The following is a 13329-nucleotide window of genomic DNA, read 5'->3' as shown; positions in this document are numbered from 1 at the left end:
CAGCAGAGAGTTGTGGTTCCGTCTTGGCTGCTTCGTAGAGAATCTCCGCTGCTCTCAAGTCGTACGTGGCTTGTTTTAGAAACATCTCACCCTTCTGTTTGTCAGGAAATGGAGTTGAACGTGGAATAAGTTTACCACTTCTGGGGAAACGACGAGACGGAACTGATGTTCTCAGAGAAGACAGAAACAAATCAGTGAAGCCAGATTCGTCATGTAGTCTCACATTTTCGTTGATGAGTTCAATGACTTGTGAAGCGTGGGGGTCGTTTGCCCTACTATACCATTGACGGTACAACCTCTTGACCACTCTTCTCGTTCTTTTACGCGGCAGTCTCCACGCCTCTTCCAACTGGTTCTGAACGTAATCGAAGGGCTCGGTTTCCTGTGAAGATGCCGTTGATGGACGGAGTGCAAAGATCTGATCATGACTTTCTAAATCTTGGACTTCAACGTCATCGAACGAATACAGATCTAATGCGGACACCGTCATCGTTTCGTCTTTTCCGATATCAATGACGTAGTTGGTATGTAACGTTGAGTTTCTTGTTGCCAAACTAGTAGTGCCGTTGCTGCTGCTGTCATCGTAGTCTTTATGCACAATCTTTGCGTAAACAAAGTGTTCTTCTCTCGATTCGTACGCAACCCAGTTATCAGGACGGAGGACGGTATCGTCGAGTGCCTGGTTTAGTAGATCTCGGTGGTCGCAGTGTACTGGCGCTCCAAGCATCACTTGCTGTTGTGTAACATTCTGATCGGAAGCGGGCACGTCTTGTTTATCATTTCCTTCATGAATGTACGCAATGTCGATACTCTCAACAACTTCGCGAATATCAGCAGGATCGTCACACTCCAGAAGAACCATTAGCTCCGATTCGAGCGATTCTGTTTGTAATAGTATCTCGATTTGCTTTGCCAACTGCTTGAGAAAGACGGTCACATGACATCGAATTCGTCCGTCAGAAGAAAAGACGTTTCCGGACAAGTAGAGCGTTGCACCATCGTCGTGTTTGTCCAAGAAACAGTTGATGGTTCTCTCACTGTTTTCGATCACGTCTCCAGAGTCGATGTGCTGCAAACATGTTCTAATCTCATCAAGACATTTGACACGAAGACATTTCTGTAGCATGGCAAGGCCTTGCTGTACAGGGATGGGTAATTGCGTAGTTCGATGCTTGTTAGTGAAAATACTGTAAAAGCCTTGAGCGAAATGAGTGGAAGATAGTAGATTGCTGTACTTTTCTTCTACTTTTTGAAGCCGTGGATCTTGCACGTCATCGTGCATACAATCAGGATGTAATACTTCTTGCACCAGCGCACTGAATAGTTTCGGTCTAAGACTCGGAGGAAGTAAGCAAATAGTTCGCTCTTTCAGTGGCGGTAGATGGCATGTTTGAAGATCCAACAAAAAATGAAATTCGGTATGCTCTGTGTGTTTCTCGAATTCAGGTCTGTCCAAGTAGACCAAATCGGATGACAGTTGCAGGTGCATGGCACGATCAGGCAAGTACAAAGGCGACAGTGATTTTATCAACTGATCCTCACTGTCTGTCGTTTGGAGCTCATTCGGGCGCGTCTTACACGTTTCTATGCCTAAACCGGTTGACGTGCTTGGTAATATCAAGAAAGACAGAGAGTCAAATAGACCGTAAACTGCTTCCTTGATAACGGTATCAGTATTGCCGGTTTCGTCCAGACTCGTATCATGTATGTTTCGGAGAACTTGAGCGTAGCTAGCGGGCGTCACTCTTTCCGCAACCCCGAGATTTAGGAGAAAGGACTTGTACATTTGTAGATACGGTGGAAACTTGAACAGATAAGGCGGTATTTCCTTTTTCAATTCAATTACCACTTGTTGTGGTTTGACAAAAAGTTGTTTTGATGGAAGAAATATGCAGAAATAGTCACTCAGTGCATCGACAATAATCTTCATTTCCTTTGTCGTATTACCGTCTCTGTATGATGTATACGTATATAGGTGTTGTCTACTATCCTGGAAGAACTTTTCTAGATATTCGAAGACTTGGCACACTACTCCCTCGACGGTGCGTGTACAGATATCCAGCTTATCTCTTTCGATGACTTGTTGCGTTACGAAATGAAAATGATCGAGAACAGACTGAACGTTTGGTGTAAGTTTCAATCCTAGAGCTTGGTCGGCATCAGCAGAAGAGGGGGGAACTGCATAATCAGGAAGTATGGCTGCACTGGTCCAGCAAAGCTGTTCGTTTTCTGGTGACGGCTTGATAGCATCACCGAAGCTTGTTGCGTACTGCTGAGTGTTCCGTTTGTAGAACGGATCTGCGAGGTCGCAGAGGGAATTACTGATTTCCCGACACGCAACAAACTTTTTCTCTCGTAGCCACTTGAAGCTGTGTCTGTATTCATCAATCTTTGAGAAAATATGTCGACACAGTAATTGAGACTGTCGGCTCCAGTTCTCCACATTGGCTTGGTCTAAGTCAGTCCATGAAAGTGCGACTCTTTCCATTCGATCAGCAAGCTCTTCGAGAACATTCTTGGGGCAGACAGTCTTTAAACCGAGACTGCGAAGAAACTGCAACCAGTCGTCCTCGTCCTCATCGGTACAAGAAGGCAGAGGAGGGGGAAAATAATCTTTGGGGAAGATCGACTTGAAAAAATTATCCATCGGATCGTAAAAATGCCCAATGGGTTCTACTTTGCCGCGAAAATCAAAACATCTCGTCTCTTGAAGCTTTGCTCTAACATCGAGCCAGGAGTGCTTCGGGCAATCAGCTAAATATATGAGATGCTTAATACGTTGATCCATTGTCATTTTGGGAAAAGAAGGTAAAATGCAGTCAATATAGACTTCCTGACATGTTTGGTTGCTTTTGAGCTGCAATTGACTGTACAATGATTCAAATCGAGGCTTGTATTTTAGAAAGACATGATTTCGTCGTTTGGTCCAGATTTTGCATCCATCGAGGACAATGTCTTGCGGCATAACGTAGCACGTCATGTCCCCAACAGGCGACAGTTTACCTTCGGCTGTTTCAAACAATGGAAGACGTTTGATGAGATGTAACATCTTGTTCTTTTGTAGAGTCGTAACGGCATTGTCGATGTATTTCAATATTCGTTCTGCTGTCTCCACATTCATGGAGGGCCACGACGTCCCGTCTAGATAGAGGTAGCTGAGAGCTTTTAGTACAGACACGTGATTGTCGAGTACGGCAACGTGATCCTTTACTAACGAGTGTAGTCTGGCAGGTGGCTTTTTCGTACGTAGATTTAACACACGGCTGCTGCATCCTGCGTTCATGAGTTCTACATCTATTTCCTTCACTCCTAGTTGTCTAAGTATTTTCACCATGTCTGCGTCGTGGTCTGGTGTATACATCGAGCCAAAGCAGAAGAGCGAACTAAGCAACGAAGCTGGAACAAGTAAAGTACCATGCTGCGCTGGAACGACAGGCCAAGGCTTTAGTAATTCAATAGCATTTTCTTGTAATCTTTCCGGCGACGCCAAATAACGCCAGAACGTCGTTATCCACTCCTTTGTTGGCAATCGGTCAACCGTCGAATCGAGCCATTCCACGTACCGGGAAGTGATACATTCCCAATTGCAGCCGTAGATCCCAGAAGAAGGCAAACACTTGACTAGCTGGTCAAGAGAGAACGGTCGAACGACACTTGCTTTTGCGATGGAATCGTCTGCTTGCGTGAGTACGTCGTAAATATCTGGGTGTACAAATAATTTCTGATGGTTTGGTAACAGAGAACTGTACTGCGATACGTAGACGGGTGACTCTGAAGCGAATTCTCGTACACAATCATCTGCAGTCAGCAAGAGTGGTGCACCCTCCAACTCGTCGACTCGAAACTTATCTTTAGACACAACGTACTTCAACAGTATCACTGCACTGTCTACAGTTCGGAGGATCGTGTTAACGATTCGTTCTACATTCAGTTTGCAATTGACTTCCTGACTACGATGATGACGCAAGAACAGTAGTACGACTGCAGGATCAATTGTCCGCGCTCCAACAGACTGTCCAACAAGTTGTAGACTATTTCGTACGGAAGCGGAAGATGCAACTATAGGAATGCCAATGTCGAGCAAAATTGTCTTCAGCATGTAGTTGTCTACTCTTTCTTCGTCGGAATTGCTGATCGTTGATGGAAAAAAGTAAGAAGGTTGAAGACCCAACCAATTCTCTGGCTCGATTGCTAGCCAACGAATCGTTGATACTAGTCGACGTCTTGTCTTGTCAAAGTCGGTCAACCGCTTTTTTTCCGGGTTCGGTCGGTCTTGCTTCAATGGACTCAGTACAGGACGGTCTGATGGAAGAGAACAACCGACGTATGGAAATAAAGCCAATTTTTGATTTAGGATGAAGTTGTAGACTTTACGAGACAACAATTGCCAGTAAGTATTGGAAGACGAAACGTTTCTAGGAAGTAGATGGTTGAACCAGTCGAGACGTTTGTTTAACTCTTTTAGCATACTCTCGGATTTACTGTCTACTGTTTGCGGTGTAACAGACCTGGTTGCGTTTAATAGAAAATGGCAATAGGCAGGAGCGATTACAAACTGAATGAGGTTGTTATTCCATGCTTGTCGAGAAGAAAGTGGCACATGTTCTCCTTCCCGTGAGTCTTGCCAGAGAGAACGTCTAGACGAGTCTAACGCAAAATGGCCATTGACATAGACAGGTAAACTTGGTTGGACAGATTTAGGCAATGGCAAGAAACAATAGGCGCGACTCTTACCGGCAGGTAGTTTTTCGTCAAGTGGAGCAGCTATACCTGCTCTTGGAAGAAGCGCCAGTTCGCTTTCTCTAGACCAACCATCAGACTTACTACCGATGCACTGATAGACGAGCCATTGCCGGCGACTCCTTTTGTCGGATGATTTAACAGTCATGGAATAAGAAGCTTCTTTGTGCTGTGCTTCTTCTGGTGACCATTTTGCAATAGCAGCCGCCAACTCAGATCGCTGCCGTCTAGCATCTAAGTCAATTTCTGCAGAAACTTCAAACGAATCAAAAACGTGACCTTGTTCATCAACGACAGACAACTTTATTGAGCAAATGTGGTTTAGAAATAATAGCATGTCCGCTGCACTTTCTTTGAATTGCTCAAATAGAAGCAATATGTCTGTCTCCTGAACGGGATCTTTACTGATTTCAGACCATCTAGCCATAGATTCTGTTCGCAAAGGAAATCGAAATAAAGTACCGTTTACGAGTTTTACGTCAGGCAAATTTTTGTAGCAGTGTGTGATGTCGCGGTATCGACTGACACTCCAGACGTTCTTTCTTACGTCGTGTATCAGTCGACCTGGCTTCTCTGGCGTAGCTCCAGGCATAAATCTACAGTGTGGGTCTAAAACACAGAGAGTTTTGTTGTCGGTCACAAACGAAGGGCAATCGGTCAGATGGTAGACGGCATTAAATCCGATGCCATATTGACCGGTGAGGGTGGGGTCTTCGCGCTTGCTTCCTCTGCCCAAATTCTGAATGCCTTCGATGTCCTTGTCTGTAAAAACTCGATCATTGTAAACGCATAGGGCTGGTCCTTGCAGATCTGTCCATTCAGGGCTAAACACAAAGGACGTGCCGTGCTCACGCTTGTCATATATGACATGTAGTAAAGTGGCTCCCGCGTCGTCTGCGTTTTGCAGCAATTCCTTTAGAATCTCCTCGCCTTTTGGATAATCTCTCAAGATAGTGTTAAGCCTATCCGTGAGTTTCTCTGTCTGTCCAAACGCTTCTCCAGGAATGTCAGTCGATGACTCAAGCAACTTGGCGTCTTGCGCAGATCGTGCACCAACATGAAGGAGCGAACGACGAGTAGCGTCGCGTACGCCTAAAGCACAAGCGGTAGCATGTGACACGTCACGATGAATCAACTTGGCTGTCAGCTTGCGATGTTTGCCTACGTCGAGGGGGCTTGTAGCATCACTGTAGATTACTGCAGAAACTGGAGCTAGTTCCAGGTAGTCATCAGGTCCATCAACTGGTACGTAGACTTCACTTTGCACAGAGACTGGAATTTTGTTGTTGTCCTTAGTAAGCAATTTTAAGACATCTAAACAGAGAAGCAAGTCTCGGCGTGCTCGAATTTGTGTGCGAGCTTTGGGCTCGGTGGAGTGGAACTCTCTCACGTCTTTCAGCAAGAACATTAGATCTGAGTCGCTCCACGTTCTTTTCATACCAAGATCCGTGAACAGTGGCTCACAGTCTTTGAGATGGCTAAAGTTTGATACTGAAAATCTCCAATCTTCCAATCTCCAATCATTAGCCTCCAAGACCAGTTGAGATAACTGAACTAATCCATGTGTGGTGTCTAACCATATCCAAGCAATGCCTTGTGAACTCCATTCTTTCAGTTGGTCGAGCACAGACTCAGGTCGAGGTTTAGGTGTACCTAACACATTTAGTATTGCTTGCATCATCTCGCCAAACTGTTTCCTATCATCTTTATCTGCATTCTTGGCATTCCAGCAATGGACTGCTGTTTTTAGATGTCCTAAAACCGTATCGTACGTCAACGGGGCAAATTTGAGAATTTGCACTGTTTCCTCTCTGAGTGTCATGTCTAGTAAGACTTGCTGACTGCCGACCAAGTTACAACATTCGGCAGTAGAGCAACCAGAAGGAACATAGAGTGTTTCCGACGGCTTACTCGTCTGTGAAACTGCTTTCCAAGGAACCGAACTCGGATAGCCGGACGGTCGTTTGGTAAGACACGGTAACCAAGCTATATTCGATAAAGCACTTGCAAGATCTGGATACTCTGGCTGTAAATTCTCTTTCAGTTTGTTGTCCGTCCACGTCTCATTGGCTAGCATTGTCATCAAGCCTTTTGATTTCTGATTATCTCCTTTACTGGCGTCTTGAGCAAGTGACAAAAGCTCACGAGCCGTCACGGAAGATATGTTTTTGAACTCTACAGGACTAGAGCGAATCAGTCTCTCAAGTTCATCGTCTGAAGATAACATTCGTTTGTCACTGAACAGCTCAGTAACGTACGGATCAGCGCTATCAAAGACTTCCGCAGGTGACTTCAACCGTTTTGATGTGACGGGAACAAATTTCAAAGTATTCAATTTCTTAAATATTTGATCATTGGCGAGGTCTTGGTGACTTAGAATGTACTTCACTAATTGTATCGTTTCGTCAATGGTATACACCCTCCTAGGGATGTCAGGCAGCACCACGTTCTCAATGACATGACTGAAGGATAAGTAGCTGTAACGTGACCGGTCAATACATGTGAGCACCTTTTTTTCTTCTGGTCCAGGATATTTAATAAACTTCCTTTTGACAGGCAAAGAGTTCGGTAGATGAGCTAGTTTTGGAGCTATTTGTGAACATTGCTGTATCGATGTTGTGCATTTCTCCCGACTGTTTCGGAGTTGGAACAATGGAAGTCTCCACAGAACATCTTTCTCATCTTCACTTTCGGGTTTGTACATTTGTAGCACTCGAGCCAGGTAGAGGAGTAGAGGTTGTCTTGCTTTGTGCGGCAATTGTGCGACGACATCATGATCAGACAACCTTGCCAAGCAAGACAAAACCTGACATGGCAGCAAAATGTAGTCGGTAATCCTAGGATGGAGTTTCAAGTCGTATAGGTTACTCTGTACAACAACACATCCAAGGCTTTGAAGGCTCTCTACCACTTCATCTACAAGCTCCAGGTCATTTTCACGTTGTCGTCGGAAAATAACAGGCTGGTCTCGAGCCAGCTTTACGAGGCAGTTGTTTGGAGTACACGGAACAATATGACAGTCTTCAAAAGAGACAAGATTTAAGGGATGGCGATGTAGCCATTTCCATAACTCAGACAGCCAGCTGTAGGTTCGAGAACGCAGTGGAGACTCTATCGTGAGAGATCTATTTTTAGGCAGAATTTTCTTAATCAATTTGGGAACTTCGTTAGGTGACAAGAGTTGTATTTGTGTTGTGCTTATCATCTCGATACTCTTCAGGTGAGCAGAGAGGTCGGCATCAATCGATGGCTTTAAGAAGTGCTTCTCAAGACCAGGAAACAAAGACAACGGGCATTCATTAGAACTGACGTAAACAGGACTGGCTGTTGAATGTCTTGTTTCAAACGTCTCCATTGTACCATCAGCCATCGGCAGCAGTTTCACGTCTTGTAACTCTGAATACGCTTTATCCTGAAGGATATACTTCAATAGTTTGAGCTGATGGGTAGGAGGGGTTGCATAGGGAAAAGGGCACACGTCGCCACGCAGATTATTTCTCACGAATTCCGGGCTGAGCCGTTTTACCAGAAAATATTTTGGGTCTGACAAACATTTTTCAACATTAGGCGGCACAACAACGACACAAATGTTTCTAGATATCATAATTTGCTTTGCAATCTGCTCCGATGAATCGTGCGACGACGATGACAATATGACCGCGTCCTCTGCTCGAATCCACGTTCCGCCTTGTGCCTCTGTATACAAGATGCGTTCACGAGAGAGCATTGAAAAGAGCTCGGGCAGGACCTTTTGCTTCCAATGCTCTCTGACATCTCTTGGAACGGGCCAGGCATTATAGACGTCGTGTCGACGAATGTCCCACTTTGATTCTGCTTGACCGGTGCAAATGTAAATCAGACTGGCGTAGGCGACTGGAAGAACACGTTCTAAGAGAAGATAATTCCACTGCGCTTTAGGGTCGTGTTTTCTGTCTCTGGCAGGCCAACTAAGACTTCTGCGGTTATCGGCTAGGGCAAAAGAGCCGTGGACATGGACGGGCAATCCACTCATACTGCTATCGTCATCGCTGGGGGGCAGCGGAAGAAAGCAAAATATTTTTCCAAGGTGTGCCGCATGCTTCGTTTCTTGCCCGACTGGGATAGCGAGTCCAACCCACGGTGACAGATGCAAACTCTCTGCCATTTGTCGAACATCGCTGTCCGTATTATCAATTCTGTGTAACACCATCCAACTTTGTGTGGCTGGAGCCTTTCCTCGATACGTACACATTACTTCCGCACGGAAACATTTCTCTGATGATTGATTCACCCAGAAATTCTGCAGAGCTCGAGGAAGTTTTCGTGCGCATTCCAGTAGTTCACCTCTCTTTGTGCGCACTTCACGTATTGTTCGGTGAGATAGTTCCGTTGAAAAGATGGTGTGGGGTTTTCGGTTAGGTGGTATCCAGTGATACAACGATATCTTCTCTACCGACTTCAAAAATAACAAAATGAGATGAGCATCTTCTTGGAAAGACTTGCATACAACATCCAGTACTCTGTCTGTATCCCACACACTAGAACTGATCTCCGAATTCGAACCTCTCTGTCTCAGTGGAAAACGGAAGAGAGTTCCGTTGTAGGATTCTGATTCAGAGACATTGCATCCAAGAACATTTAGTACCGCAAACTGAGACTCTAGTTCGGGTATCTTTGTTATCCGAAGAGGGTAACGCTTACCGCTCTCTCCAGGCCATAAGCGTTTGTGTGGATCTAGAAATCCAATCGTGTCACCGCTAGTGATTGTGGGAAAATCTGGCAACACAAGCAACACCATCGTTAACTAATTAATATCAGTTGACGCGTGTGGTACCTGTCAGGTGGTACACGCAATTGAATCCAATGCCAAATTTTCCAATTTTTAGAGGGTCTTCTCTTTTCACGCTGCGGTAGAGAGACCGAATACCCGACCAGTCTTCCTCTGTAAATGCGGCATCGTTTTGAGCGTACAGCGCTGGACCTTGAAGGAATGAGCCAAACGGGATGGTCCAAGAGGTACCATGTGCCTGACTTCTACTGTCAAGAAGGAAATTCACTTCCTTTGCACCAGCGTCGTCTGCATTTTGGATCAGTTCCTAAAGTGACATTCTGCATTGTAATGGACTATACATGCAGAAGTCAAGCAGGCACGTACAGAAACAGACAGGTAAACACACTAGCAAAAGGCGGCTGCCCATACAGCAACTCGCAATATTGGGGAGCACCGAGCTAAATGAACGATTAGCAATTGATATGTATGCAGTCAACACTCATCGTTGAGTTAATTGTTTAGTTATCGTCGTTTATTTTTTAGTATTACAAACACAATAACCTACTTTTAAAATCTGTCCACCGACGGGATACTTGTCCAGAATACTTTTGATGAAATCGCACAGCGGTGGTTCGGTCTGTCCAAACTCGATTCCATCTGGAAGTAGTCTTTCAGTATCTACAGAAATCGAGTCTAAAGCAAACCAATCGAAAACGCAAAAATATTGTAAACATTTCATGTTACTATAGTGACACACGTTGCGCTCGTGTACAGTAACTGGGTCAAGGGTCACGTGGTACTAGTGCACGCTACCGACAAAATATTCTGCTGCTGTCTCTCGACACCATGTTGCTCGTTAGTTAATTCTGCTGCTATTACTCATTGGTGTTGTGGCGTCTCGTTTACGCAATATATATCAGAATTTTGCCAGCCCAAGGAAAAGTGAGTCGAAGTTTCCCATAGATAGGCGGATCTATACCATTTTACGGCGACTTGGGCGTGCGTATCACCTCTTTTAGACCTCGTTGATATCTATATTTTGTCATAAATAATTTGTTTGTAGCACATTATGTAATGATAAATCGGAGCCGATCATAATATTGAGTCTATCACAGGGGCAGCCGACCAATATTGGGATTTGGGAGGCGTCACCCGTCCAATCTTGGATGATGATAGAAGAAAATACTTTGAAAGTTTTGTTGCTTGCAAGTAGAAATTATCGTGGGTGGTGTTGCAGTTGACTCGCTTGATACACATTGTCGTGATCATTTGTGTGCATGCTGCTCTGGCTACTTCTGTCACAGATTAGAGATGCCCACTCACGATTCACCGTGCACGTGCAGACACACCCACGCAAACGAAGCAGAACAAGGGAACATGTTCGGGTGCACCTCGTTCTATGACATACAGTCTCTAATTAGACTCCTACTCTAGAGAGAAGGCGAATCTCGTTCTCGGCAGTTTCGCTACTCGGATTTGACGTTTCGATAAAGCTAATGACAAGTGTGCTAGATTCTATATCCACACATTTAGCATTTACCAGTTTGATAGCTTGCTGTTGAACGACCAATCGCTTTCTCAATCGTTTTCTTGTTGCACGTGACCCGGAAATGGACATTGTCGTACTATCGTGATGGCATCCGAAACTCGGAGAATGAAAGTAGCCACAGAGACGTGCAGGACGCCGCCGACAACGAGGATCGCGCATCTCAGAGCTCTGTACGGCTCTGGCGCATCTCAGAGCCCTCTAGGGCTCTGGCGCAGCTGCTAGCCTCGAAGTTCCAGACCCATTTTCGGGTCACGTGCAACAAGGAAAAGATCGAGAAATCGCTTTGTCATTCAGCAGCCACTACACTTTTAGGCTTTAAGCTTTGTAATCCAAGACATCTTTTGTCGTCTGAGACATCTTGCTAATTAGCTAAGGCACGTGGTAATTAATTAAGCTAGGTAGGCGGTTCCACATGCATCTTTGAGGGGACCTGATCAAGTCATGTTCTCTTAGCTACGTATGATTGTTGTGTGATCTACCTTGAAGACCGTATCTTTGATCATTCATGTCTCTCTGCAAACGATTTTACTTGAACTGTAGCTCTACGAAGACAAACTCACTAGCTAGAGGATCAGACGGCGCCGTTCTAGCGGATTGCTTACTTTCAGAGCAAAAAGCTGTACTCTTCTGCAACCGGTACTGCTGCGACACACATGCATGTGTATGCGCCACCAGCATGAAAAGTAGGTTGTGGGAGCTATACCACGTGAGCATGTTACCACGTGACAAACCGGAAAATTGCTGCTGGAAATGCAATTGACTTCTAATAGCTGTACGTGTTTACGACTAAATATTTATTTAAAGCAATTTCTAGTTTGGTTATACGTACAGTACTGCTAATTGATCTAGTGGCAGTAATTAAAAAATTAAATTAATTTTAGTTAGCTACAGATGAGATCTAAATACAGAATTTTACTCAAAAGTTTAAAATTAACATGGATCGTGTAAAATTAAAACATTTATGCTACTATATGCAAATTTCAATGTCTACACGTTTACTGTACCAAAGTACAATCACGGATTCTATAAATTAGTGTTCTGTTTGTACAAAATGCTCTACCTACATACGGTTTTTGTCCAAATGCAGTCAGAGAACGGATAATGCCGCATTGCCGTCAGAGCCATATATATATATATATATATATAGGGCTCTGATCGCAATCACGGCTCATTGTGGTTAAAGCTCTCATTGCGGTTAGAGCTACATATATATATATATATATATATATATATATATATATATATATATATATATATATATGCGCAGCTACTAGCCTCGAAGTTCCAGACCCATTCTCGGGTCACGTGCAACAAGGTAAAGACCGAGAACTCGCTTTGTCGTTTAACAGCCACTACACTTTTAGGTTTCAAGTTGTGTAATCTGAGACATCTTTTGTCGTCTGAGACATCTTGCTGAGGTACGTGGTAATTAATTAAGTTAGGTAGGCGGTTCCACATGCATCTTTGAGGAGACCTGATCAAGTCATGTTCTCTTAGCTACGTATGATTGTTGTGTGATCTACCTTGAAGACCGTATCTCTGATCATTCATGTCTTTCTGCAAACGATTTTACTTGAACTGTAGGTCGACTTCTAGTGCGCTGCAGAGATGACAAACTCAATTTAGGATCAGACGGCGCCGTCCTAGCGGATTGCTTACCTCTCAGTTTGCCTTCTGCAACCAGTACTGCTGCGACAGACATGCATGTGCATGCGCCACCAGCAGGAAAAGTATGTTGTGGTCGCTATACCACGTGAGCATGTTACCACGTGACAAACCGGAAAATTGTTGCATAAACAATCAGCTGGAAGTGCAATTGCCTTCTAATAGCTGTATGTGTTTACACGACTCTACGTATTTAGTAAATATGTAATTTCTAGTTTGGTTATACGTACAGTACTGCTAATTGATCTAGTGGCAGTAATTAAAAAGACTAGATTAATTTTTAAATTTTGTTAGCTAGATAAGATCTAATACAGTATTACACTCAAAAGTTTAAAATTAACATGGATCGTGTAAAATTAAAACATTTATGCTACTAAAAGCAAATCTCATTGTTTAGACGTTTACTGTACCAGAATAGTCTCGTGTAGCCAGACCATCTCCACCTACATCTCTCGCCGGATGGATGTAAACGGAGATGGTCTGGCTGTGCGAGACTAGAGTACCTCACGGATTTTGTATATTAATGGTCTGTTTGTACAAAATGCTCTACCTACATACGGTTTTGGTCCAAATGCAATCAGAGAACGGTTAATGCCGCATTGCCGTCAGGGCCACACACACACAC

General features: G+C 44.2%; 1 protein-coding gene across 1 annotated transcript in view; it reads right to left on the bottom strand.

Moving 5' to 3' along the window:
- LOC134179658 (sacsin-like) overlaps positions 1-11583 on the bottom strand; it is an 11926-nt gene extending 343 nt beyond the window's left edge. Inside the window, exons 1-4 of the mRNA XM_062646594.1 lie at positions 11519-11583; positions 10056-10168; positions 9554-9815; positions 1-9495 (exon numbers count right to left, since the gene is read on the bottom strand). The exon at positions 1-9495 is cut by the window's left edge and continues 343 nt beyond it. Coding sequence (XP_062502578.1) covers positions 1-9495; positions 9554-9815; positions 10056-10168; positions 11519-11546 — 9898 coding nt within the window. The 5' untranslated portion in view covers positions 11547-11583. The remainder of the gene's footprint in view (positions 9496-9553; positions 9816-10055; positions 10169-11518) is intronic.
- Positions 11584-13329: the final 1746 nt, after the last annotated feature.

This window comes from Corticium candelabrum, chromosome 5, assembly GCF_963422355.1.
Source record: "Corticium candelabrum chromosome 5, ooCorCand1.1, whole genome shotgun sequence".
Taxonomy (NCBI): domain Eukaryota; kingdom Metazoa; phylum Porifera; class Homoscleromorpha; order Homosclerophorida; family Plakinidae; genus Corticium; species Corticium candelabrum.
Note: the sequence above shows the minus strand (reverse complement) of the source record. Positions and strands in the feature narration are given on the sequence as shown.